The sequence below is a fragment of the Clavelina lepadiformis genome, chromosome 7 (genome assembly GCF_947623445.1).
Source record: "Clavelina lepadiformis chromosome 7, kaClaLepa1.1, whole genome shotgun sequence".
Classification (NCBI taxonomy): domain Eukaryota; kingdom Metazoa; phylum Chordata; class Ascidiacea; order Aplousobranchia; family Clavelinidae; genus Clavelina; species Clavelina lepadiformis.
In genome coordinates this window covers 11,430,525-11,457,532 of record NC_135246.1, presented here as the reverse complement: position 1 = coordinate 11,457,532, position 27,008 = coordinate 11,430,525, and the positions used below count along the sequence as shown (strand labels likewise).

Genomic DNA, 27,008 nt, shown 5'->3' with positions numbered 1-27,008 from the left:
TTTTATGGTGAGTTTATTCTCTAGTGCGTTGATTACTTCACCGTGTTTTGATTTTAGATGATTAATTGCAATTACCGTTGTTTATCTCACGTTTTGTGCACTTTTATCTTATCAATAGTTTGGCACCTTGCCTTTTGTATCCTATAAAAGCCGTTTGTTAAGTGATTTGAAAGGGTCGGTTTTGGTTTTGGGTCGTGGAGGCTGTTCAATAAAATGAGTTCATTTCTTGGGTTTTACTGGTGGTGTCGCGGTTCACCGTGAATGTGGGAAGACAGCCTGGCATACGAAAGCAAGAATATTCGGTTACACATATACTTCCTGTATATTCTGCAATAGTTTTTGCTTTCTCTAGTAAACTTTGAACCACGACACCTTGTCACGTTGATTTTTAATATAAAATGCTTTATTTACAAGTAAAAGCCGTATAGTTACTGTATAGGATCTGTTTATTATTAAAATCATAGTTATATATATAGTTCATAGTTTGAAATAGTTTGGACATAGTTTGAACATAGTTTGCCATACTGTAAATCAATGTATCCAAGTAATGTCTCAAGACAAGTTTTTTATAATAAACAGATCCTATACCGTATCGTGTAAACTGTAAAGTATGATCCAGCAGCGCATAGCAAGGCACTGCTCCAAGTTAAACTCAAACTTACGATCTCGGCATAATTCCGTTACTGTCATATAAGTACGACCTGAAACCGATTGCGTCACTCGAGCTATGCATATGCAACTTTGGATTCTTTTAATTATATACAGTTAACTTACTTGTAAATAAAGCATTTTATACTAAAAATCAACGTGAGAAGGTGTCGTGGTTCAAAGTTTACCAGAGAAAGCAAAAACTATTGCAGAATTTTCAGGAAGTATATGGTGCCAACAATAAGAAAATATGTTGAAGCTATTGGCTTCTTAAACATGATTTGAAGTTCATGTAGCTAATACTGTATAACGATAACTAGCAGAAACTCTACAACATGAAATAGCTATACAAGTAAATATAAGGAGTGCTATTGTAACCAAACTTTTTCTCAGCCAGGAACTTCCCGCTCGACAGCTAGTCAATTAGCTCTGTTTGCTTTAATAACTTTTAATAGCATTTTCTTAGGTAAAAACAATCATCTTCTTGCTATAAAACCCAAACGTAACTAACTCCACCACTCTATACCCGAGCGCAACACCACACCAAAACAAATTCCACGCAATCATAGAATCAACGTGGAATGTAAAACACGATACTAATTAGGCCTTTGGGGTAACTACGTGAGACGTCACAATAAATTTGATAAAAACATGTGTACAAGAACAAGTAAAAGAACATAAACAAGTAAAACACGGCAGACCGTGAACATGCATAAAAACAACACAATGCGAAGAAAAGACGGTGTATAACGTGGTGTCTACAAAACAGGTGCATAAAAATAATCCCGTGACACTATATCTGACATTTCCTAAATATAATCAACATTTGTTTGTCACTTGAAGTGAAGTTAGCTTTAAGGTTTGACTTAACGTAAAGAAAAGCATTGCTCCAGGTGAGACTTGAACTCACAACCTCCGCATCACTCCGTCACTGTCATATAAGTACGGTGCGCTAACCGATTGCGCCACTGGAGCGACGAAAACTGTTAAAGGAAATCTGTTTTTTTTTTTCAAAAGCATAATACTGTATTGGTTTGAAACGAACATTCTAGGCCGCGACCAAAACTATAAATAAGGCGCGCTAACCGATTGCGCCACTGGAGCGAAGAAAACAACTTTTTATTTCACCAACAAACTGTTTGCATGAAACGAAAAATCAAAACAAGTTCTTGATAATAAACAGAAACTGCTGGAGCTATCTGACTTGCCGTAATGAATGCAGACTGAAGGAGTCAAACAGTGTTGATCGATTAAAGTATTGTTCGGTCTAGTGCGTATAAAACGGTTATTATTATATGCAGACTGCAGACTGCAGATGCAGACTGAAGTGGTAAACCGGTGTTGATTGATTAAAGTATGGTTCGATCCAGCGCGTATAAAATATTGCTCCAGGTGAGGCTCGAACTCACAACCTCCGCATTTCCCCGTTACTGTCTTATAAGTACGACGCGCTAACCGATTGCGCCACTGGAGCGACGAAAACCTTCCTGGAGACTTGTTTTCTTGACGAAAAATGTTGGCCTGAAACGAATAGCTTAGCGGTCCCGAAAAGCTCTCCGCTTGATTGAAGCATTTTTCAACTTCCACGTATTGTATCTCAGAGCTTTAACTTCGATGCAAGTGCTATGATAAAACAAGGATAGTGGTCATTTTGTTGAAAATCACATGACGATTAACATTGTTTTTTAAGTACATTGACGATTATCTGATGGATTGAAGGACGGTTTGCTATAAAAACAAACTGAAAAGTTTTCGAAAATAAATTTATGTCATAATTTTTCAATTATGTCTTTTTTTTAAGTGCGTCAGACACTGAAACGCTAAAAAGTGTTTACCTTACTCTGTCTATAAGTATCCAAATTATACCTCGAAACAAACGTTTATTATTAAACAAAGACTTAAAACAAAGAAACTAATTAACTAAACGTATAAGAAATATTTAACTTCCGTTGATGGACTGAAGTAATGTTTAATAACCCTTGTAAAAGCAAGGGATGTTCGAACTTATAACTTCCGCATTACTCCACAACTTTATTTTGCTCAACAACAATCTATTGGCGTGAAACTTATATAGCCGATAGCAGTACGAAAAAGCTCTCGGCTCGAAACACTTTCTAGCTTTCACCATTTTCATTTTTAGATTTTGATTGCTATTGAAGTGCTTTGAGCAGCTACGATGAAATATCGGATAATAAATTGAAAAACGTCATATAATATCAAGACTTGTGCTTTTGTTTTTCAAGAACATCGAAGATTAAGAAACTTAAACGGCTTCCAAACCGCATATTTCGCAACATTCTTCTGACGCTAAACTTACATATTTGGGGCAAATTAAAAAGAATAGTAAAAATTCCATCCATGACCCGCTTGCAATTTCGTTCAGTGATGTGTTTATGAAGATTGTTATCCCAACAATTCTCCTAACTTTTCATTGTTACCAGCATTTACCAACCGTTTACCAAGTCGTGTAAGCACATAGCAACAAACAATCCACGATTGATGCCAAGCAAAATCAATGAAGCGTAGTAAGATAATTTAATTAAGAAAAGAATCATGACGTAAAGGGAAAAGTTTATTACAAACCCAGCACTCTAAACAATCTCCTATCTTCCACGCAAACATACGATAAAAAAACAAATCGAACAACCAAAATAAATATAGAAATGAGTTGGAAGGTTTGTGAAAGCAAACACGAGAAGATGGAAATTTTTCTTTTTTTGATGTATTATTTCCCCCAATATGTTCAAGTTAACAACAAGCGTAAACACATAACAAGAAAAGTAAAGTATATAGGCAACCACAAATGAAAAATGTGACCCCATTGTTACTTTCTAAATCTATTCTTTTCGTATATACAAAAACGAATCATTTGGCAATTACTTTTTTTTCTATAACTGGCAATAACAAATGTCAACCAAAATCAACACTCCAACAGCAACAGCAACAGCAACAGCAACAAAAAGGACAAAGTATTAGGTCAGCTCTGCAGCACTACGCGCTGGTAAGCAATAACGTAATTTACGGTTATAGCATGTAGCTTAATGAAAGTACATTTACTGACGGATTAATTGATGTTATAATATTCCACTTACACGATCAAATCAGTAATCTCTGGCAACATTTATGCGTCTTTAGTTTATCACTTATATTATATAACTTTCTTTCTTACTGAGTTTATTCACAGAGTGCTAAATGCTCACCGGCATAAAAAATACCAAGAAACATATTTCAACAAATGTCATTGCTTTAGGTGTTTAGGTGTTCTTCAATTTAACCCGAGTTTATAGTACACTGCCGCTGAGAAATTTCTCTTTTTGGGTGAAACATTGTGAGCTTGTCATTTGTTAGTTGAATTAGTGTCTGCGCTGCTTTATAAGTTGTTTACATGTTGTTTACATGTTGACAATGTTTTTATATCGTGTGAAACCGTTGCTGAGAGTGCAAGGTCTTTACATATTGTAAAACCCTTTGTCAATTAACACCGAAAAGAAATAATTAAGTACTTAAGTCTATAGTTCTTTTGAATCTCTTTTCGGATATCTGCCAGGCTAAGATAAATATATCTCTTTGTTGGAATACATTAAGAAACCTCTTTTAAAAGATGGTATGCTCAGCATTGGCAGGTAATGGACGTACTCTAACGAAACCTAAAATTGCGTCAGTGTTTAAAAGTCATCACACGTACGGCATCATTAATTTTGTTTTTCTTATTTGCCTCTTCAAAAGTTAATAGAAATTTGGACGATAGAGTTGTTTTTCCTAGTGCACGGTACCGTGACTGGAATATGATCGATCAGTGAATGCTTCGAGGTGGAACGAATTGGTTATATTCTTCGTTTGATTTGTTAATATTAACACGGCTTTCATTCTTGGCTCTTATACATAGACTGGTGAATATATGTGATAATTGTAAGACATGGTGGCTCTGACTCACAGTTGATTGTAATAGCTATATGAAAAAGGTCTAATAAAATATGTTGCTTCAGTTTTGTATGATTAACAATGTAAACTATCAAATGAAATATCTATCAGTAAATAGCTGATTTCGAGCATTTTGCTGTGTAACAAACAATATCGTCTGATAATTTCGTTTCAAATTTTACAATCATTTCGATGATATCATTCTTTCGTGATTTTGAATCCTTCCGTTTTCCAATAATGTTCTTTGGCTCAATGTTGAAGCGATTCAACAAAAACAAAACGTCAGTTTAACGAATTTCTATAAAGCATGTGATGATTAAATATCCTGTAGCAGCTATTGCCGTTCTATACCAAGTAAGATAAAATTATGGTTCAGAAAAGATACTGCATGAATGCAGGCCTATAATACTGAAGACTTGGTGGAAGGTGGCATAAAAAATCGGTTACAACAATGAAGGAGAAAGGTTTGAAAACCTTTGAAAGAAAGATTGAAAATGGATCTGACAGCTATTTGCAAACATTTTTTGTAACTTTAAGCCAGTAGCCTACACCAGTGTCTATGTTTACGACTACATTTTATTGTATTTTCGAATCGAATGTGGCTTGTAGAATACTATGAAGAAATTGAGTTAGTCATGTTTAGAATTCAACCAATTGATTAATAATTTAATTAACGAGATTTACTGCGAAATCGCGAAAGAATTCATAATATAGGCCTACCTGTTGTACAAGCCAACAACAATCGCAAACCGAAAAATCCCCATTAACTGTCTGATATTTGATATCTGATATCTAACTCACATCCAATCTTTTGTCAACGCGAAAAATCAAGCTGGTCGTTTTGTAGGAGGCGATTGCGTCGTAATAATCTAATCAGGCAGCTGGAGAAATGCTTTTAAATAAACATTTAGATACGAGTTTGACAGTAAACAATTTTTGCACTCCACCACTTGAAAGGTATTTTCTTCATCAAGTGGTGGCGTGTAGTACTATAGCTGTTTGTGGTATCAACAAGACAGAGTGTTTGACGTCACGCATGATGTCTGGATTAGTTCAAGAAATTTCGATCACGAGTTGCGTATATGCGAGCAGCCGGCTATAAAACGTTTCGCGAATCTGAAAAGACTACAGTATCTAGTAAACAAACGACATGATTCGAGGCTTCTGTCTAAACACATGTTGTCGACATAGTCAAAGCGTTGAAGTCAATTGTTTATGGACTATTTTACAGCAGTACTACACCCTGCAGGCAAAGGAAAACGTATCTCCTAAAAGACCTAGAGCTATAGCAAACTCAAACGTGCAATAAATAAAGCCAGCACTATATTTTACTACTCAGATCAAGAGTTTATATATGACAGAACGAAGAACTAATTTTGCTTTTGGTTTGCTGACAGGAACTAAGCAGTAACGTAGCAAACTGTAGGCTGATAAAAGCCTTTTGAGCAATAAATTGAAAAACAAAAAAACAGACATCAAAGGGAACCGTACAATCCTTCAATTATTGCATGGTGAAGAAGTAAGAACTCTTCAATACAGCATCAACATATATAAGAAAAGTTATGCAATTTCTGAATATCTCCTCCTACTTCAACGAGGCGATAGTGACCCTAATTTTCCGAAGTTTAGCGTTTTCGGTCATTGTCTTCATTTTGATCTATAAATGGCTGAAAAGACCAAGGAATTTTCCACCCGGACCAATAGGCCTGCCTGTCATTGGCATCGCTCATAAAATAACAAACAGGGCTGAAGTTGCATTGATGGTAAGTGGATTATTTTCATTTGTAAGAAAGTTCGTTCGTGGTTTGAAAAGAACAACTACAGCCTACAACTGTAAAACTTAATTATACCTTACAAAACTGCTTCAATGCCCTGTAGCGAAAGCCTGTAGTAGCATACTGTAGTTTACAGCGAGTACAATAAATTTATTTGTTTTGAGAAATTTTGTATCGACCAAACCCAATCACCCACATTAAGAAATCTTAAAATCCGAGTTAAATGACAGTACAGTCGTTTTTTTTATGCCGACAAAGGTTTCGGTGCGATGCTTTCTTGCGAACATTCAACGTAAATCAGAAAGATCATGATGCCAAATGGGCCATTACAATTTACTAATTAGAGAACCAAAGTTCGTTTGATTAAATATACAAAAACTTTCCTTCTATTTCCGGATCAACTTAAATGCAGTGCCCTGCAGCACGTTATAAGGGAACGTCAATCATAGCAAGTAATTCCTTTTTATGTCGTTTCTAAATTCTAATCAATGGTGGCGATATATACTACAGCAATTTACCAATTGCCATTAAGGTGTAGTTTGTATGATACCTTACACATGGCGCAATTTTACAGAAACTCAGCTGGAAGCATGGCCCTATTATGGGAATCAAACTACTGCGACAATTCACCGTCGTCTTTAGCGACTTTGAAGTTTTGCAGCAAACTCTGGTGAAGCAAGGACAGATATTTTCAGGCCGACCGACCTCGATAATGTTCGAAACATTCACAAGGAACAGAGGTAATAAAGTATTATATTATACGAGTTAGAATTATAGGCAACTGTACTGTGTACACTATAAAAGAAGTTTATGGATATAGGAGTCCTCGCCATTGATGGCCCGAGATGGAGAGAAAACCGCAGATTTACTGCAGCCACCATCAGAAGATTTTTTAGTTCAAAACAAGTTTTAGAAGAAAAGATGGTTGTAAGTACAATGTAATAACTACATTTTTTTTTATTCTTTTTGTGAAGTCTATATATTTACAACGGCATGTTTATCTACAATTTTCCCTTAACTTAGGATGAAATGATAGCGATGGCCAGACATATTCAAACGATAAGAAAGAAACCATTCGATTTCTCGGTATGTAAAGATATTATTATTTTAATCCAATCCTTGATATCAGTTAAAAAACTATGACTACGGGCTTTATTCTGCTTTTTGCTTGACTAACACTAGCTAAACGTATATGAACATACATGTAGACATATGAAAGCTATTCATTTGGAGAGCTAAATGTTATAATTGAAACAAAATGGTTAACGCTAACTGCTGTGATAGTTTCTTGGATGACCTATCACTTTTTATAAACGACCAATAACAATTCGTCGTGGTATGGTTGTTGTTTATGCAGGATATCATCACGCACACGGTTTCAAATATACTTTGCAATCTTGCATTTGGTGAACGATTCGAATTCAACGACAATAGCTTCTTGTCAAAGGCCCGAGCCGTTATAGATTGGTTCAACGGCAATTCGAATAAATTTACGGTAAATTTAGAACTTAATTTGCCGCTGTTTAAAACCGCATTTGTTTGAACTTTGAAAAAATACAAACCATACTTGAAGTGTGGTGAATGGTCACTGTCTTTGATCTTTATACCTCCTGATATGTTCGATATTACATAATAGCTGTAGTTTTGCACAATTTAACCGTCGAACCGATGATAATATATAACTAAAATGTTCTTTAGAGGTTAAATATCAAAGGCGGTTAAACGTAAAAGAAAATTAAGCTACAGTCTTACAGTACGTAATTTGTATATTCATGTTGACAGATGCTGGTAATGGCTCCGTATTTGCGCTTTCTCCCACCATTCGATAAATGCGTGCAAGGTTTAAGAAAGGCTTGTGACGAGGTAAGAATTTAATAATATCCATAATTTCTAAGAATCGCTTCATGACTATTCATGTATTATGCAGTAGTTTGGACAGAACCTAAATGGGGGGATTTTGATACGTTTGGTATAAAAGTAAATCTATTATTATACCAACGTTTAATACTTTTCTTAGTTACAACTCACGTCTGATTGAAAATAATGTCACCGCTAATGCGCTAAAAATATATCTCTTGTGATATCTGACTCAGACACGCAGTTTAATATAAAATTGAAGTAATTGTGAATGTAATGAATAAAGCATTTACCAGTTGGAAAGTATAACACTAGCATATTTTACAATTTCCAGCTGGTTGAGAGTCTTAAGCCAATCGTCCACCAACACAAAGAAGGATTCGATTTTTACGAAATTCGAGATTTTGTTGACGCTTACTTGCAGGAGATAGAAAAGAATAAAGATCAACCGAACTCGTTTTACAAAGGCAAGGCTAAAACTGGCCGTTTTACTCACAAGTGTATTTATAATTGCAACTGAAGTTTAATTGATTAAAAATTTGAAAAAAAGCAACTTGATTAAAAATAAATGTTATTCATCACGGTAGCGTCAATCTTGTCCTCATTGCGACGTGATTTTTTAGTTGATTTATTTCACGGCTTAAAGAACGCTTCATCATACATCAAATTTCTTTAAAAAAAAATACTAAAAACTTAAAAGATTAAAGTTTTGCGAATTTAATAGATACACCTTGACGCAAATGTGATGATATCATCGGTTTCGTTTAATAAAAATACAAGAAAGTTTTCACTATATTTGATTATATGTAATCTTACTAAATTCTATAAACTTCTATTTATAGACTGCAATATTTTAGAACTCGTTTTAATTTAGGGCCATCTTAAACGTCTATAATAATTTCGTCACTATAAATGTAGAGGCCGAGTTGATGGCACTTTTGCGAGATCTATTCGTAGCAGGAACTGACACGACAGTGACCACATTTAGGTGGACGATTATATATCTCATCAACAGACCACATGTACAGAGAAAGGTACGAACGGTATCTTTGTCCATATAACTTGATAACATCATAATACCATAAGTCACTGAACATATTTTGTGGTCTGACATTTGTTTTTGCGCGGCGTATTCTTAAGAACAATATTCCATGAGATACTTACAGTTCTAATTTGATTCGTATTTATTTCAGATTCAGCGAGAAATTGACCGAGTAATTGGCCCAGATGCTAGGCCGAAAGCCTCTCACATGTATGAAATGCATTACACCCAGGTTTGTTGCTTATGACATGGGATTTGCACGCAAATATAATAATTAACGCCATAAGCATCTATGGATGGCAGAAATTCACTTTGACAACTCTTATAATTATGAAATTTATGATCGTTTAATCTATTTTGCAAAAAAGCATAATCCATAATCATACGTTTAGCGAAATCGTGGCTCTTAATGGGTGTTTTTCAAATATAGTTACTTCAAAATTGTCTTGTTTTGGTCTATCGTGAAAATAAATTCCTGATTTTAGGCGGTCATGCAAGAAATGTTTCGAATTCGTCCAGCTGGTCCGCTTGGTCTCACGCATCGAACAACGGAGGCGACCAAAGTTATGGGATACGACATACCCAAGGTTGGTTTATTTTATACAATAACATTTCATGCAACTCACTTTTTATATTATGATGTTCCTTATCGCGACCTTGTCCGTTGTCCTGTCTATGATTCACAACTACAAACACAGAGTTGGGCCAGTATGCAACTTGTTGCTTTTATATGGTAAACAAAGCAAAACATGGATGTGTTTACCGGAATGGCTTTTGCTTTTCAAGTAATGAATCGCATCTGTGGTTTGCGATAAGCCTATGTTTTAGCAGTTATTCTCGGTTTTGGCCTCGTCCCAACGACGTCAATGAAATTGTTGTTTTGGCTATTTGTCTTTTTCCTGGTTATAAACTGCCAGCTGTAGATTACAACCGTGCGTTAGAAGAACACATTAATAGACAATGACTCAGTATTTACCACATAGCCCAGCACTTCGAATAGAAATGTCGTATTTTATTTGAAAATAACATCTTAACCAAACTATAACGTCAATTCGTTCACTTTAGAATACTCAGGTCCTGACCAATTTCTGGGCGGTGCATCACGATCCAAAAGTATGGGGAGACCCTGAAGTTTTCCGACCTGAAAGGTTCTTGGACGACGAAGGAAAATTTCACAAGCCGTCCAACGTACTAACGTTTTCGTTAGGTTGGTAACACGTTCAATTACAGTCATTTATATCTTCATAATCAGTATCACTACTCGCGTGCTTTCATGAAAATCTTTTACTTCTACAGGATCGAGGCATTGTTTGGGAGAAAATTTCGCGTGGATAGAATATTTCTTTTTCTTGGTTATTTTGCTCCAACGATTCCATCTCTATCCTGAACCCGACGATGTTGAAATTTCTGAGGAATGTCCGAGGTAATTTCACAATGCGGGTTTATCGTGCTAGAACTATGAGTATGGTTAAGCGCACGCAGCCATGTGACTTTTCTTACAACAAAGGTTTCCCCGAAATAAATTGGAATTATCTGTAGATCTGGACAATTTTTGATTGCACCGAGCCATAAAATCAGGGTCAAGGAGCGGTTTAGCAGAACAAAGTCGATCAGAGAGTTTCAAGAGGCGATGAACAATAATTGCTCGTGAGTGTCCTAAACATTTCAAACAAGTCTTCAACCCGTTATATGCCTGTCAGGATTTATTTACTGTGTTTTTTTGTTGTATTTCACTCCATAATCTTGTCGATGGAAAACGTGCTATGCTGTTGCTACAAATAAAACAGTTGGATCGAGCAAAGTGGAAATGATCAAACCTCCACTATTTATAGCCTGTATGTAATGATCTTTCAAATAAAAAATGCATCATGTGCTCTATTTGACCGATATTTTATAAGTTTTTGCAACATGATTTTAAATAAAGCTTTTTCACAAAGTAATGAAGCCTGATATCATATCGAAAGCATTTTGCACGTATTGTATGTTATGAAAAAACGTATTTTTTTCAAAACAGAAGTGACCTACTTTTGCCGGTACCATTTGGGTATTAACAAAGTATCAGTTATGCAAGTAGTATATATAAAAAGACATAACACCAGTTATCGTTCAAAATGCAGCAAACTCAATCAACTTTTAATTAAAGAGATTTGACAAAATATCTTTAACGACACAGTAATTGAAATGCTTCTGTAGGTATTCCACGCTCATGCGTTTCCTCGTTATACAGTATTCCAAGGATATTGAGGCTTAAAATTGTAATTGCGGACAAATCCCCTGTGGATATTTGAAGCGATATATGGGTCACCTTGAGTGTAAACAACGTACAAAAATTAGATTATTTCTACTTTAAACTAAAAGCCAGAATAATCCAAACCCTGCATTGCAAGCTGACGTAAACTTTTCAGACAATTTCCTACATGTTGTTTAATAGTATTGTTCAAACTACAAAAACATATCATAGTCAATAACAATTTTATTTTTTTGCCCAGGTATGTGATTATTACAGTGTAGGTCAGTTTCGTAATCCCTTGCAGAATAATACGCCACAACTGTACCTATTGTATTGGGCAATCGATGACACAGTAATTAAAATGAAAGCTTTAACATGGTACACAATAATCGATAAAGCAATTGCCAAAAATCAATCGCAGTTATTACAATTCACATCCAAACGTTATTATTACGCTTCGAAGAATAGAAACAAAATTACGTCTCGAGTCATTGTGAGTAATAATTGGATGAAAACAAAAACGTTTATACAAAATCTTTGATTAGTGATACTATAACGAAAAAGGTAACCATATAAATTTGAACTAAAATAGCACTAAACAACAAAAATGATCTATTTATGAAATCTTTTACATAAATTAGCACATAGCAGGCTTGAAAAAACCCGCAAAATTTTTAAATTGCTAATTGAATATGCAATGCTTCACATTGCTGGTTCTTCAAAATTCATACCATTGTTGCTATTACACCATTGCAAAAATAAAACTTTTTTATTGAAAACCATTATATAGAGGTGTTAACGTTTCTGGAGGGACGAAACGACAAACTAAACTTTATTTCGAGACCAAATATGCCTAGAAAATAGTGAAGGTGTGGGTAGCAAGGTAAAACCACCCGACTTAATAAGTTGAAACAGAAACTTATACAGAAAAATTGAAAACTGCAAATCTGGTTTGCAAAGCAAGGGCAAGATATTGAAATTTATATTTGAAGCCAATTATTGTATTTACAATTTTTTATCAGAAAATCCATCATCGATATGTTTTAATTCGTTTTCATAAAACATTAAACACGTAAATTTGACGAACAGGAACATATCTGAGCAACAACGTGCATCTGCTCAAGTGCACCTTTTGAAATAGTTGGCTTTAAAAGACCACAACAATGAAGTGCAATAATTCTTAAAAATCAGACCACAGCAAATGAGTTAAATACTTACATCACCAGCTAAAGTATTAATTATTGAAATATTACAAAAAATGATAATATGGATAAAATCTACTTCAAACATACTCCTTACTCAGCCTATAGCTTTTGTAGTCTACATGGTTACGCATATTTAAAAACATTGGGATCTGTGCTTATTGATTAAGGGAGATCATGGTTGATTTTCTTCTTTCATTTTCTCAATTCGTATCGGATCTATTGGCAGGTGCAACTGAAGTGGATCTCTTAAACGTTTTAAATCCTGTTCCGTTTGAGCAATATCATTGCAGAGCTTGTTGAACCTGAAACAACAAGGAACGTTACTGGATTACTTATGACCAAAAAGGATTATACGCACTTTATTTTGCATTTATTAAACTAAGAAACTGACATTGACATAGTTTGGTTTTAGCAGCTATTCACCAATAGTAAGCGAACTGAAAATAGCTTTCACAGTCTCTGTGCGATGAAAGCATTGTCACATTTTTTTCCTAGGTAATAAACTCTTGGTATTTTAAATTACCCATGCATGCTGACATACGTATGGAAATTTACTTAATGCATAGTATAAAGATAAATTCCAGTTTTAAACGATAAATCTAAATATTCTACATGAAATGTTTGTTCTTGGAATAAGAGAAAATAAGGGATTCTACTTTCAAAAGTGTTTATTTTTGCATTAATATTTTATATTGACATATTATCACAGAACATGTCTTATGTGGTAAAGAGGAGAGAAATGGCTTGGATATTGCAACACTATACTCAATTAATATTAAAGCTGCTAAGTGCTAGCTCATGAGTTTGACAAATTAACCACATTTTGTCACTACATCAATACTGGACTGTAAGAAATATAAGCAATTTCCTATCATATCTGGCAGATTACAGTATAAGAAGCATATTTGGCTCATAAAAGCGGTTCAAAAATTTCCCTATTATGTCACTCTGTTTAAGCAGTATTTTTCATTACAATTAAGGTAATTTTGGTTTCTTTTACATGGAACATTGTACTCACACATTCACATATCAGCATCACTACTTAACCTTTACACCTAACCTAACCTAACCTATGCAATAAGGGTTTAGAATTGTAATACACAAAAACGTTTTTAAAAAAAAAGATGTCTATCATTTAATGAATGCATTATATACACGCAATCACGTAAGATAAATTTCTGGGATTACTTTATTAGTAAGTACAGTGTCTGTTTTATTGAATATTTGGCCCATCCCCATGAGCATAACATACCTTTCAATATCGAAGTCTTGCTTGTTTGCAGCACGATGAAAAAATCTAAGAAATTGCCTGTCCCGTGCATCAGGATATATATATTCCTTAAGATTAAGATAATGTAAAGGCACTGAATAAACTTTGTAATTATATATATTCTTACTTCCACAGTTTTTTCAAAAACGTTTGAAAATGTAATTAGCTGCATGTAATTTCCGGATAAATTGAGTACCAGAACACGGAAATTTATCTCTGAAACATTGGCTAACACTGCCCAGCATTTATAAAAACAAAAACAAAGGATTAGTTAATTAACAATTTATAAATGGATGATTGAGGATCAAGATTTTAAACAAATTTTTGTTTGAAAAAAAGACAGATATTTAGCAAATAATCAAATAACGAAAATTAATCAAAAAAAGGTAAAAACAGAAAATGCGAGTGTGTGATAATAATAGAAGACACAAGTGTAAGAAAACAGAAAGTGGCTAAGTACTGGGAAACTTCCAGTAAGCATGATACCAAAAAAATAAGCAATACACCAAAGTTATTGTTAGTGAAAACGTGGTGTGAAAATGGAAGAAAAAATTACCACTACAACAGGAAGCTTTACCTGCTGGGTAAGGAGAAAATAGCCATACATAATGATGGCGGTGCCATATGTAATGAAGTAAGTGACCGGTTCCATGATATCCCACGAATACTCCCACCAAGTTAGTCGTGCCAGTAAGCCAAACTGTGTGCCCATGAAAGCAAGTCCACCCCACATCAGATACTTTGTCCTGCTTGCTGCGCTGTCTGCTAAGCTTCTTTTTAACTTCAAATGAATTAGCAGATATATGATATTTGTTTAAATTCTACTTTTCAGGAGGGTAAACCTAGATGCCTCTTACATGACCGCTACTACAATACTATCAAAATTAATTATCTCATCACAAAAGTGTGATTATATTCAAGTTCTGACGACTTTATATAAATACAGCAATAGATTAATATTGTGAACTGAGAAAACCACAATTCAGTGCACAATTCGATTACAGGAAGATTTAACTCTACAAAACTCCAATATATTGTTGATTTTATTGCAATGAAACTGACAACAATACCTGCGATAGAGGCTTCACCTCCGACTTTAGGTTCTCCAGCCTGGATATAAGCTCCTGCTCTCTTGCCAGCTGATGCTGATCAATGTGAAGTTGATTGTAAAGTTGAGCAATTAAAATTTTGGTGTTATCTAGGGTAGTGGCACTTTCCGAAGACACTTGTTCTGTTTGTAAAAATAGATAAACAAAACCATCAGAAAGCTCATAAAATGTATGTAGCTCAAAAATGTAAAAGCAACAGGTTCATTGAGTGCAAATACTGCTGTTATTTACTTGATTTCGAATGAACCAACAAAACATAAGCTGTAACCGTAATATCACAACTAAAAAAATCTAATGATCAAATTTCCATTATGGAGTTCCACATTCTGTTTGTGAATACAGTAGTATTGCAGCTTCCTGCTTTTTCAATTTTTAATATACAATATGGCGAGCAATTAGATTTAGCATTTGAGTGTACAATCACTAAATTTTTAATTGGCTGATGTCAATTCAACAATTTTCATAAACAGAATACCTTGAAACAAACTGAGTTGAAAGAAAGAAAAAAACAGTTATAATAAACAAGCTCAGAAAATGATTAGGAAAACTTCAAATCGGGCTGTGGAAGTACATTTATTTTGTGATTATTATCTAATGGATACATTAATTATTGGCTTGAAAATCACTTGCAACTCAAAAATTAAACAATTTTTACTGCTTAACCACTGATACACAGAGAACTACATAATAGATATCTTAATCAAAGATTGACAGACAACCTAGTCCCGGTACATATTGAGTATATACATTCATATAATATACCAGAAACAGTACATATAATACAGCTATAAGCATGTGATTATCTTTTAGCCTTCATCTAAAAGAAATGTCCAAGTATACACGGTAATGGCAAAGGCAAAACATATTTCTGGATATTGAAAGGTTATTCAATAAGCAGGAAATGTAGCTTTTCTTATTTAGTGATGTCATACAACCAAACACAAACCCTTGATCCTAAATTAAATGCTTTCACCACTTACCATCAATTATTCACAAGGTATACAGTATACACTATATCCAATTGTCAGTTGCAGAACGATTAGGCATGATTAGTGAGACTACCTGAGGCAGCAGTGAACAACAATAATTATAACTAAATTCTGGTTTTGAATTTTGTCATGTGGTGCCAATTCACTTATTCTTGACATGGCATAAATCCAAGTTTTAAAACAAGAGGAGAAAAATAAAATAACATTTATAAAAAGTTTCAATGGGAGTTGTAATCAAATCAACTGCAATTAGAAAAAGAGGAAAATAACAATCAGTCAACTGCTAATAGAAAAAAAAGGAAAATAAAACTGTTTCATATAACTTAAAACAATCTGAACTATGCAACAAAATCTTTGACAAACCTACTGAGGTGTTACGCATGATTTCAAAAAAAATCTCATTGATTCTCATGGACAACATGATAAAATATTTTTTATCATAAAGTAGTGGAAAGCTAAAATTGGTATTGACAGGCAATGCAAGAAATTGATTGTGATATGTAAAAACAAGGTTTCAAAATATTTTCTCATAATGGATACCAAGAAATTGCAATGTTATCAACATGAGTGTGTAATCAGCAGTGGTTTTACCAAATAAATAGAATAGACACGTAAACAGGTGCATAAATTCTTACAAATAACTAAGCATAGTTTTATGGCAATGTATTAAGGATTTGCATACACTACAATTTTTCTGGTTCCTAAAAGCATGAATATCAAGCAACTTGATACGGACAATTTTCAAGATTTATTCATTTTATTTATTTATTATTTATTGAGAATCTAAGGAACATATTTTACCAGTTTTGAGTTGCAACATTAGATACATAATTATTAGGGCCATTTTTATTTTGACCTAAAAAAATTTTTTTTTGACTTTATGTTTATCAAATTTTGACTTTATTTTGACCTAACGAAATTGCTTATTTGTAGAGGCCACAGTTCTTCCTCCAGTTACCCAAACATAATATTTTGTCGATTTCAGACCAAAACGTAATATTTTGTCGAAAAGTCAAGGTGTTTTATGGATTATAAAAAGTGTGTCGTGTTTTTTGGCGATAGATTTAGGTAGCTTGTGTTATTTTGTTCTTGTGAAAAGGGCACTTTGCCTCGATTTTCTCCGCATGGTAAATTCTAATAAACAGCAAATTAAACAGGGAATGCTTGTTGTTGCTTCAATCCAGCTTGATGGCGTTTACTTTTCCTGTGGCTTTCAACAAAATACTTTTTATCGCACTTCACTATAACCTCGCAAAAATTGCACCTTAAATCACCCCCGGGAGTTGCATTAAATTCATCAGAAAAATCTCGACAAATCTGTCTAACTTTTGCTGAAGACGATTTAGCTTGCTTAGGCATTTTTGTATTACAGAATGTCAGTAGGCTATTCCTAAAATCCAAACTGTTAATCTTCGAAAATACCACGTTTATGAAGAGGAAGTGTTTTATAAGAATTATTTAAATACGTAACAATGAATAAACAATGGACAATTTGCGATAAAAGTTACTGCTGATCCAAGTGGGCATTGTGACTTATTTCCTGCTTTTAAGGGTTTTTATGGTTAAATTGTGTCGCAGTTCCTGATTTACAATGCTTCCACGAGGATTTTTACAAGAATTACTCTCAAGAAACACAAAAACTTTGTAAAAAGCCATATTTTGACAAATTTTTACTTTATTGAAAATTTTGACTTTATTTTGACCTATAAACTTCTTAGAAACAATCCCCTAGGTGCTGAAAACAACTTTATTCTTTGATTCGTGGTCAGACGAGGTCGTTAAAAATTTTTGACTTTATTGACTTTTGCGGGTCCTAATAATTATATAATATTTGTTCTATTTAGAAAACTATTTTTACTAGCACATGAAAGATGACTTTACTTTGTAAAGTGACAATCAGTAAGAGTTATTTTGTACTCAGTAAGAGTACAATTGTACTTGCAATGATATATCCAAATTTACCAGGATCAGTATTTGTGTTTGTTGGAATCTCGAATAGGTCGCTATATGGCGAATCCATGCAAATTTGTATCGTCTCATCGCGGTATAATATTTATTATGACCTAACACTGCAGAGAGAAAGAAAGGGCACCAGTATTAAAACTGGTATCCCTTTCTTTCTCTCTAGGGTTTTTACAGGCCACTTTACTATCAGTTCAAAAGACATGAGCCAATTGGATTGGAAGCATGCCACCAATTGAATCAGCATTGATTACATACCAGTAGATGATGTGCAGTTATGCATGGTGTTATACCGGTTAAAATAATTTGCAACACAGCAGACAATCTATTTGCAGAATCATACAATCTCAAAAAAGTGGATAAAATATGCACTCAGAAAGGGATTTTCTGAATATAAAAAAGTTACAAGGCTTGTACAAACCAGGTTGTGGTGGATCAACATCATATAATTTATCATTGATTTTGAGAATAAATCGATCCCTTAGCAAATATTCAACTTGCGTACTTGCAGCCACTCTGCTTCCATCTGTTTATAAACAATTATATTATAAATATATATTAAAATTTGTGCTACATGAATATTCTGAACTCAAATGGTAGTCCAATTCAATAAAGTCTGTGGATAGTGACCTAATTCTAATCTAATAAAAGTAAATAAAAACCCGATAAGTTTGTTAATGTGTAAAATGTATATAATTTATTTACATACCAGAAGAATAGACATGAATTTGGTCAATGCCTTTATCTTCATCTTTGACATTTTGTATAAAATCACCCACAGTTGAAGAAACAGGTCGCAACGTAAAGCTACATGTTTCTTGACGTGAAGGAAGAGGCACATTTATCACAGGCATGCCATTTCGATAAAATAGCTTCATTTCTGAAATCATTAATTACCATAACTAAAAAATTTTGTACACAAATATATACTTATCCTAATTAAAATAGCAGACAAGCCAGACGGTGACGTTTTTGGCTTGACCTCCGAATATAAAATCACCAAGAATAAGAAGAATTCATCAAAATTTAAGCATTAACACTAACAAGAAAACAAGTGACTTTTATTGTAACAACCAAGCAACTTGTTTTACCAAATGAAATTGCTTCTGTTCCATACTTCCTTTGAAAACAGGTGATGCGCTTTCTCTGCAAAAATGCATATCAATTAATATTATACAACAAAAATATCACTGGTCAACAACCAATTTTAAACGGAGATGCGATTAGGTGATTCTTGATTGATTCTTGACGCTGATTCCGAAAATGCCCTTATTTTGTTTCTAGCACATCAAGGTTGTTGAGATATTTGCATTTTAAATGTTTAGTTGTTATCCTATAATAGCCTATTATAGGGAGAATCTTTTGCCAACCTTTTGCAAAATAAGTGGTATATTGAGCAGTAAATTCCAAATGTAGATAATGCTTATAGCACTGCAGCAGAAAATTTGAAATAAACTGTTTGGTTTTCACAATGTTTGTTAATGGCAGATTTTAATCAATATTGTAGTAACGTATACTGTTCAATAGATTTATTTGTGCCATATTTTGATTGAATGCTATTCTGCCTTTGTTATGTCAAGAAAGTGCAAGAACAATCTCGATCTGTTTTGTTATATTTGTGGCAGTTTCACAATCAAAGGCAAGCAACGAAGTATCACTTCAGATATCAAAAAGATGTACAAATTGTACTTTGGCTGCCCATTAGAACACCAAGACAAAAAGTGGGAACCACATCAAATATGTACAGCTTGTTTAACTGGTTTACACAATTGGGCAATTGGCTACACAAACGAACATCATTGCTATTCACATATGGTGAGAATCAAAAACCACATTCAGGACTGCTATTTTAACCTTGTCAATGTAAGAGGGTTTTCTAAAAGTAAAAGAATCTAAAACTAAAAGTAAAAGTGCATATCCCAATGCTCAACTTAGATTCAACGAGGAGACCTTTACCACATGATGCTTCACTTCCTGTTCTGCTTCCTCCTCAAGGAGGTCTTGAATCTGTTCCTGATGAAGTTGATGAAGATGATAAAGAAACTTGGACCTGGTCGACAGCATGCACAGTAGACTTTTGTTACTGCCACAACTTTAATGACTTGTTTCAAAAATTGGGTGAAGCACACATTGTTGATGAGTGGCAACTTTTCATTGACTCTTCGAAGAGAAGTTTGAAAGCTGTGTTGTTGCACAATGGAAATATAAAACCGTCTATTCCTACAGCACATTCTGTTCATCTGAAAGAATGTTATGGAAGCATCGAAGTCCTTCTGGAAGCTATTCAGTACAATGTTTACAAATGGAGTATTTGCGGAGACCTCAAAGTCATTGGCATGTTGATGGGAATGCAGAGAGGATTCACGAAACACTGCTGTTTCCTGTGTTTGTGGAAGAGCCGTGCAACAAAGAACATTATATCAGAAGAGACTGGCCTGTAAGAGAACCGTACTTAACTGGAGTGGCTAACATCGAAAACGTTCCTCTAGTACAGGGGTGGGAAAACTACGGCCCGCCGGCACTTGCAGAAGCTCCTACTCATCACTTATTGTTTTAATTAAACAGGTTACATACATGACAAAATATTATTCCCTTTACGAGTGTGTTTTTCTCTTCACTTTCAGTGCGTAAACACACACACGTCAGTCGCGCATGTATTGCAACATGCTCTCAGCAACTAGCCGTACACTTCTCACGCATTGTTTGATTCAATTGTTTGATCATAAAATACAAATACGGTAGCGGCTACCGTAGGCCTACCAGTACTTTTACTTTCCTCCAAATAGCTTTTCATTGTTATTTCATTGTTACACCGGGTAAATTTTCCTACTTCGTAATGAGAGTGTGCGGCCCCCCAGCTGCAACATTTTTTCAAATGTGGCCCTCAGTACAAAAAGTTTGCCCACCCTTGCTCTAGTAGATCCTCAGAAAATTGTCTTGCCACCTCTTCATATCAAGCTGGGTTTGATGAAGAATTTTGTTAAAGCAATGGGAAAGTGCAATTCTAATTGGTTCGCATTTCTCTGCAAAAAGTTTCCTAGCATAAGCCAAGCAAAACTAAAAGAAGGAACCTTCGTGGGCCCTCATATTAGAGAAGTGCCAAAGGATCCACATTTTGAAAAATCATTGTCGAAATTGGAATTTTATGCTAGGCAGACATTCAAGTGGTTCTGTGCTAACTTTTTAGGAAATGCGATGGCTAAGGCTTGCAGAAAAATGGGTTGCCACATGTCCTTCAAAGTGCATTTTCTGCAATCCCACTTGAACTTCTTTCCAGAAAACATCAGTGCAGTTAGTGACGAACAAGGTGAACGATTTCACCAGGACATTCAACTCGTTACCAAGGTTTTTGGAATGAGAGAATGATGGAGGACTACTGCTGGATGTTATATCCTGATGAACCCAGTCATGTCTCATGTGTACAAAAGAAAGTCATATGCTAAACATGTTCAAGTGCGAAGTATCATAGCTGTGTATTGGTTTTAAAGCTTTTTTCTGAAAACACGGATTCAACGATATCTTCAAAATGTGATGAGCTAAAGAAAAACTAAAGGCAGATTCGGAATCAGAGCAAAAAATACATCTCAAATAATATACTTGGGTTCTCATTTAAAAAAAGTAAAATTTTGTTGACCTGTGTATTTATTATGATTGAAACAAACTTTTAAAGTTTAAGTTATACAGTATATATATATATTTGGTAAATAATTACAGACGGACTAATGCCCATTGTCCACTATGACTTTGTAAACAAAACATCAAATGAAAGACAGATAAGATTAAAAAATAACATAAAGATGTCTACATTTTCCAATTTAACATATTTTAAAAAAGAAAATCAATTTAAATTGTCCAATTATATATAAGAAAAAATACCTCAACAAAGTGATATATTACCACACTTAATCCCTGTACTACTTAATACTGATATATAATTTATAAAATATGATATATAGTTATATACATTATAAAGATGCATGTCTTGAAAAATCCAAGAACTCTGCAAGAAGTTTTTACCACAAAAATTAAGAAACTAAATGCCAAATGTGACTAGAGGCTTCAACCAAAAGTTTCTCATAAAAAACGAGCATACTTAAGTGGTAATTGCATAACCTAATAAAACAATAACTAATTTTGTGTATTAACTACAGTCGAAATCGGTTAATCACATATCGGTTAAAGGCATAAATCGCTTTATAGCATAGCATTGCATAATCCCAAACCATTCCCATTCACTTGTGAAGAAAATCCAACGGTTAATCGCAGAAGGGTTAATCGTATAAATCGGTTAATCGAATAGGAATTCTTGATTGATTTGTAGACTTGTACCACTTAACCAGATATTTCCTTTGATGAAGTGTTAAGTTGCTGAAGATTATCCTCACCAATAAACAAAAATCATCGCAAGATCTCCCATAACTCGCAGCGATTAAATACACGACAAGACACTGCAGACAGCAGTTGTGAATTAAAGACAGCTGTGATTAAATTCACCACAAGACTGAAGGCTATAGAGACAGTAGCACGTAAATGATTTGAACAATAAAGTAAAACTTCACGAAAAAAGGCCTCTCTACAATGATTATGAACCACAAAACTACGTTTCATTTAAGGATTGTTACGGATCGTTACATCACAATAGAACAACAAGACTAATTTTTATTTAAGAATTGTTATGTCGCAAAGCGCAAACCACTGCAGAAACATAGAATACCTGTACTGTACTGTAGCCTACGTATACGATATAAAATGCCAGGAAATAGTAAGCCAGCAAAGCGAAAAGATTTATGTCTGTCGAAATCGAAAGTTTTTGTGTCGAAATCGAAAAGAAGGAAGCTCACTTGTTGCGTCATAATGCATTGTGTCATTCCAAAAATCGGCGGAGGAGCAAGAATGCGTGCGCTGGTGTTTAAAAGAGAATAGCGGAGAAAATGTAGGAAGCGCATACATCGGTTAATTGCATAAAAAAGCTTGGCAAATTGACTATGCGATTAACCGATTTCGACTGTATATATATACAGTCGACTCCGCTTAATTCGGACACTTTGGTTCCGCTCACTTTTGGCCGAATTAAGCGGAGAAACGGCTTTGTCCGAATTAAGCGGAAAATCGATTGTTCAAATTGTTTCATGGTCATGCGTAAAGGCAAACAACGCATTTAAAATACTGTACTGTTGCGTAATAAATGAATTGCACCTCCGCTATACTGCAGTAATTGGCACTGATCGCATAAAACGCACAAGAGTACGAGTAAATGAGTACGCATAAAACGCACATTCCGAGCCGCTTCCTCTTTAATTTAAACCTCGTCCACGAAGCATAGTCTCTTCACGTTGTTCACGCAGATTTGCATAATTTTTCTGCCAATCTTGCAAAGTACCTTTTGATATCCTCACCAACGCAGCTAACTGCCGAACTGTCAAGGAAGCGTCTTTATTTTTTTCTTCGTTTACTTTAGTGAGCAATTTCACTTTTTGTTCTAAACTTTTCTGTACCATTCTGTTCTACAAGATGGTCGCAATGGTACCGAAGTAAAAGCGACTATGAAGCTGGCACGGCCTTATATGAGTTTATTGTCGATTGTTACCGCATCAATCGTCCTTGTTTCACCATAATCACTCATAATGCAACTGCATCTTGTGTTAATAACCAACCAAGTACTGTTTATTGTTTCATAACCTAACGATGTAACGATAGGAATTGCGAACCTGTGTCCGAATTAAGCAGAGAATTGTCCGAATTAACGGGAGTTTTTTACGTTCAATTTTTACTTTTGTTCCGTTCCCGAGCATTTTGGCCGAATAAAGCGGTTGTCCGGGTTATCCGGTGTCCGAATTAAGCGGATCCGACTGTATATATATAACAGTATTCTATTTTGTCAAGTTACTTCAAATTTCAAAGATTAGAAATTTTGTGATACTGTATCAAGCAAGCAAGCATCAAGAAAAATTTAAAATACACAAAATTTTTATCAATCTGATCCTAGTTACCTGCATATTTGAAGAATGTATAAAATTTTTGGATATTCCAGTATAACTTGCTTTGGAAGTGAGCAAAGGTATTTGAACAAGCCCAAAAGACCGCAACAGTTCTGACTTGGTACCATGATGGGATAATTTGTCAAATTGCGATAACAGAAGTCTTGAAAGGTTTTTACGCATTGTCTCTTGTTATTTTAAAAACTATAAAAAAACCTTTTGGGTAGGTGTCTATCAAACTTAAGCTAGTAGTGGGTGAACTGTGAAAATAAAATTTGATTACAAAACAATATTTTGGTTTGTACAATACCATTCCATAATTTGCAACTCAATACCCCTGATTAGAAAGTTAACTGTCTCTGGATGAGAAATCCCCTGAGCAACAGGATGAAAAAAGAACCATTATACGAGCAAATAATTTTAATCCCCCGCCCACTTAGCAAAGTTTCCAATCGGATCAATAATAACTTCACAATTCAATAGATCCTTTCGAAGTTACCGCCGCCGTTTTTTTGGGTGGCACGATTTTGTCAATCGCATATACTTAACAATGGAAATTGTCAACCAATGTTCCCTCTAATTTTTCACGAGTATGAGCAAACACACTAACTCCCTGAGCGGTCCCTTGGTCCACTGTGAGCAACATCAGACGTGCGCAGTGCGCACTGTGGCCATTATTATGCCTTTATTTTATTTTCAATTCAGGTTGGATTTTTTTCTTGTGCGCAACACAGAGTTTCTGTGCGCGTAGACCGTGACAGCAGTGCGCATTTGCGCACGCGCGCAGCTTAGAGGGAACATTGTTGTCAACCCACTTTTATTCTTTTCTAAATTACAAACGTTCTGAGCATTGGATTGTAAAAATTTCGCTCAGGTGAGTTGCATATGTATTCCTTTACACGATTAAAACTACTTTAAAACAAGAACTAGGAAACATATTTTCAAAAGTTTAGTTTATCATGTAAAGAAATTCATATGCAACTCACCTGAGCAAACTCTTCACAATCCAATGACAAAACCACTTTTCATTTAAAAATAGTGGGTTGACATTTTCCATTGTTAAGCATTGTTGATCTAAAAAATCTTACCACCCAAACAGTAAATTGGAAAGGGTCTACAGTCTACACCAGGGGTTCCCAACCGGTGGTACGCGTACCACTAGTGGTGCGCGGGAGCTTTTCAGGTGGTACGCGAGCAGCTCTCCGTTGCATGCGATATATAGTAGTACATTATAACAATTTAATTTTGAGTTGCTAAAATATGCGAACAACACTTTTATTTCATTCCGTACTAAATTCTCTGCACTCAGTAAGCTACTTTTGTCGATCTTGCTCCCTGCTGTCATTGTTATTAATACAATGCTGCTGTGCGAACTTAATGGTGTCCGTGACGAAACTATTATGTGTGCAATGTGAATGGTGTCTGTGACGAAACTATTACGTGTGCAATGTGGTCTGTGCAATTGCAGAATTGCGTTTATTCTGATGTTGGTTTTCCGACGTGTAGTGGCTGAATCCTGAACAGCATTACATTTTTGTATATTATATATATATATTACATTTTTGCAAATAGTGGTACGTGTTGACAATACGTGGTGGCTAAGTGGTAGAAGAACATAAAAAGGTTGGGAACCCCTGGTCTACACCAAAGGTGGCAAACTGCGGGTCGCCGACATGTTTTTTGTGGCTTTTCTAGCTGAATAGTAGTGTCCATTATTGTTCTTTATCCATGCATTGTTTACCGAATTTGTATTGACACTACTGATTTTGCGGCTTGCTACTGTTTATAGTTTTCCACAAGTGACTCTTTCCTTGGACAAGTTTGCTCACCCCTGGTCTATACTGTAATGACGGCCACCAAATATCATGGATCGCATTTACAAAGCTTGCAGAGTGAAAAGTATAGCCAACCTAGTATTGAAAGTCTGTATACAAGGAAAGTTTGTATGATAGATCTCAGGTGTGGTGAAGGAGCAAATATTGTTATGCTACTGGCGTAATTATTAGCTCCTGCCTCTCTCTTGACTGCAAACTACGGCAATTTTTGACAAGAAAGTGCGTGTGTAAAACCGCAAAATTTGCTGTGACTAGCTATACCTGAAAGGCAAGCTTTCTATACAGGATTAAAAGCAACGCTTAAAAGCTAATTTTGGTTTCATCTGCAGTTGTATACACGCAAAGTTTCAGGCACAGTAGGCTATCCAGCATTCGCATAATTTTCAGAAAATCCGGGAGTTGTTTGCATGTGCTCAATCGTAGCGATTAACGTGTGACCAGAATGCGGGATACGCTAGAGCTGTATATGCCTATGCACTTTTCTTTTGCTCTTTGGTAACTATAACCGCAATGTCAAGGAAATCAACGAAGGCTATAGACTATACACTTGGACAACTTCAATAGGCCTATATGCCGGTAGCCTACGCTACATGACGTTTGGAAGTAGTTTCGCTATAGGCCCACCATCCTGAAGTCCTAGAAGAAAACTAGTAGCCCAGATTCTAGGGTTCTAGGCTATATGCAGCGGAGTGCGGAACGGACAGACTGACAGCAAAACGACCAAAAACAAACGATACGATAGTAGGCTAGCAAGCCCATAGCCTATACAGTTGTACTTTGATAGGCTAGGCCCTACTGTACTGTACATTAAGCTTGGCATTAATTGTTGTTGACTAGACAAGCCTAGGCTAATAGCACGAAAAGCTTATCTTTGATGAAAAGAAGTCGCCAAATGTCAAATTACGGCACACTAACGGCGCAGAGTTTTCTTACCTATCAACATCGATTTGTGGCGGTCATGGCCATATCGTAGAATAATTTAACAATAGACTATTGTACTATCAGATGGGCTGAACGCAACCGCGATTGGTTAAGATCCGTCACGCTTGAATTGTTAGGGGAGACGGGCGTGAAAAGCGGCGTTTGTCATAATAGAAGTGCGTGAAAACACACAGGAAGCTATGAACTTTGCTTCTTATAGTAGTCTATGACAAACCAACGATATAAAAATCATGATGGGAAGCTAC

General features: G+C 35.1%; 2 protein-coding genes and 2 non-coding genes across 4 annotated transcripts; 1 reads left to right on the top strand and 3 right to left on the bottom strand.

Annotated features, from left to right (window-relative positions):
- Positions 1-1,533: 1,533 nt before the first annotated feature.
- Positions 1,534-1,623, bottom strand: Trnai-uau (transfer RNA isoleucine (anticodon UAU)). Its single transcript is given in 2 exon segments — positions 1,534-1,569; positions 1,586-1,623. It is a non-coding gene; the product is annotated as a tRNA-Ile (tRNA).
- A 409-nt stretch (positions 1,624-2,032) lies between these two features.
- Trnai-uau (transfer RNA isoleucine (anticodon UAU)) lies at positions 2,033-2,122 on the bottom strand. Its single transcript is given in 2 exon segments — positions 2,033-2,068; positions 2,085-2,122. It is a non-coding gene; the product is annotated as a tRNA-Ile (tRNA).
- A 3,798-nt stretch (positions 2,123-5,920) lies between these two features.
- Positions 5,921-11,183, top strand: LOC143464749 (vitamin D 25-hydroxylase-like). The gene is made up of 13 exons (XM_076962709.1): positions 5,921-6,332; positions 6,919-7,084; positions 7,165-7,271; positions 7,368-7,430; positions 7,702-7,839; positions 8,127-8,207; positions 8,536-8,668; positions 9,120-9,235; positions 9,395-9,475; positions 9,729-9,830; positions 10,309-10,450; positions 10,540-10,666; positions 10,783-11,183. The coding sequence occupies exons 1-13, from the start codon at positions 6,132-6,134 to the stop codon at positions 10,892-10,894; spliced, it is 1,569 nt and encodes a 522-aa protein (XP_076818824.1). The 5' UTR covers positions 5,921-6,131; the 3' UTR covers positions 10,895-11,183.
- Positions 11,184-11,698: 515 nt separating this feature from the next.
- On the bottom strand, positions 11,699-24,242 carry LOC143464750 (calcium uniporter protein, mitochondrial-like). Its single transcript, XM_076962710.1, has 8 exons — positions 23,999-24,242; positions 19,100-19,154; positions 18,718-18,888; positions 18,430-18,534; positions 15,019-15,179; positions 14,526-14,729; positions 13,931-14,016; positions 11,699-12,980 (listed from the first exon to the last, which is right to left on the bottom strand). The coding sequence occupies exons 1-8, from the start codon at positions 24,167-24,169 to the stop codon at positions 12,851-12,853; spliced, it is 1,083 nt and encodes a 360-aa protein (XP_076818825.1). The 5' UTR covers positions 24,170-24,242; the 3' UTR covers positions 11,699-12,850.
- Between the last annotated feature and the right edge of the window lie 2,766 nt (positions 24,243-27,008).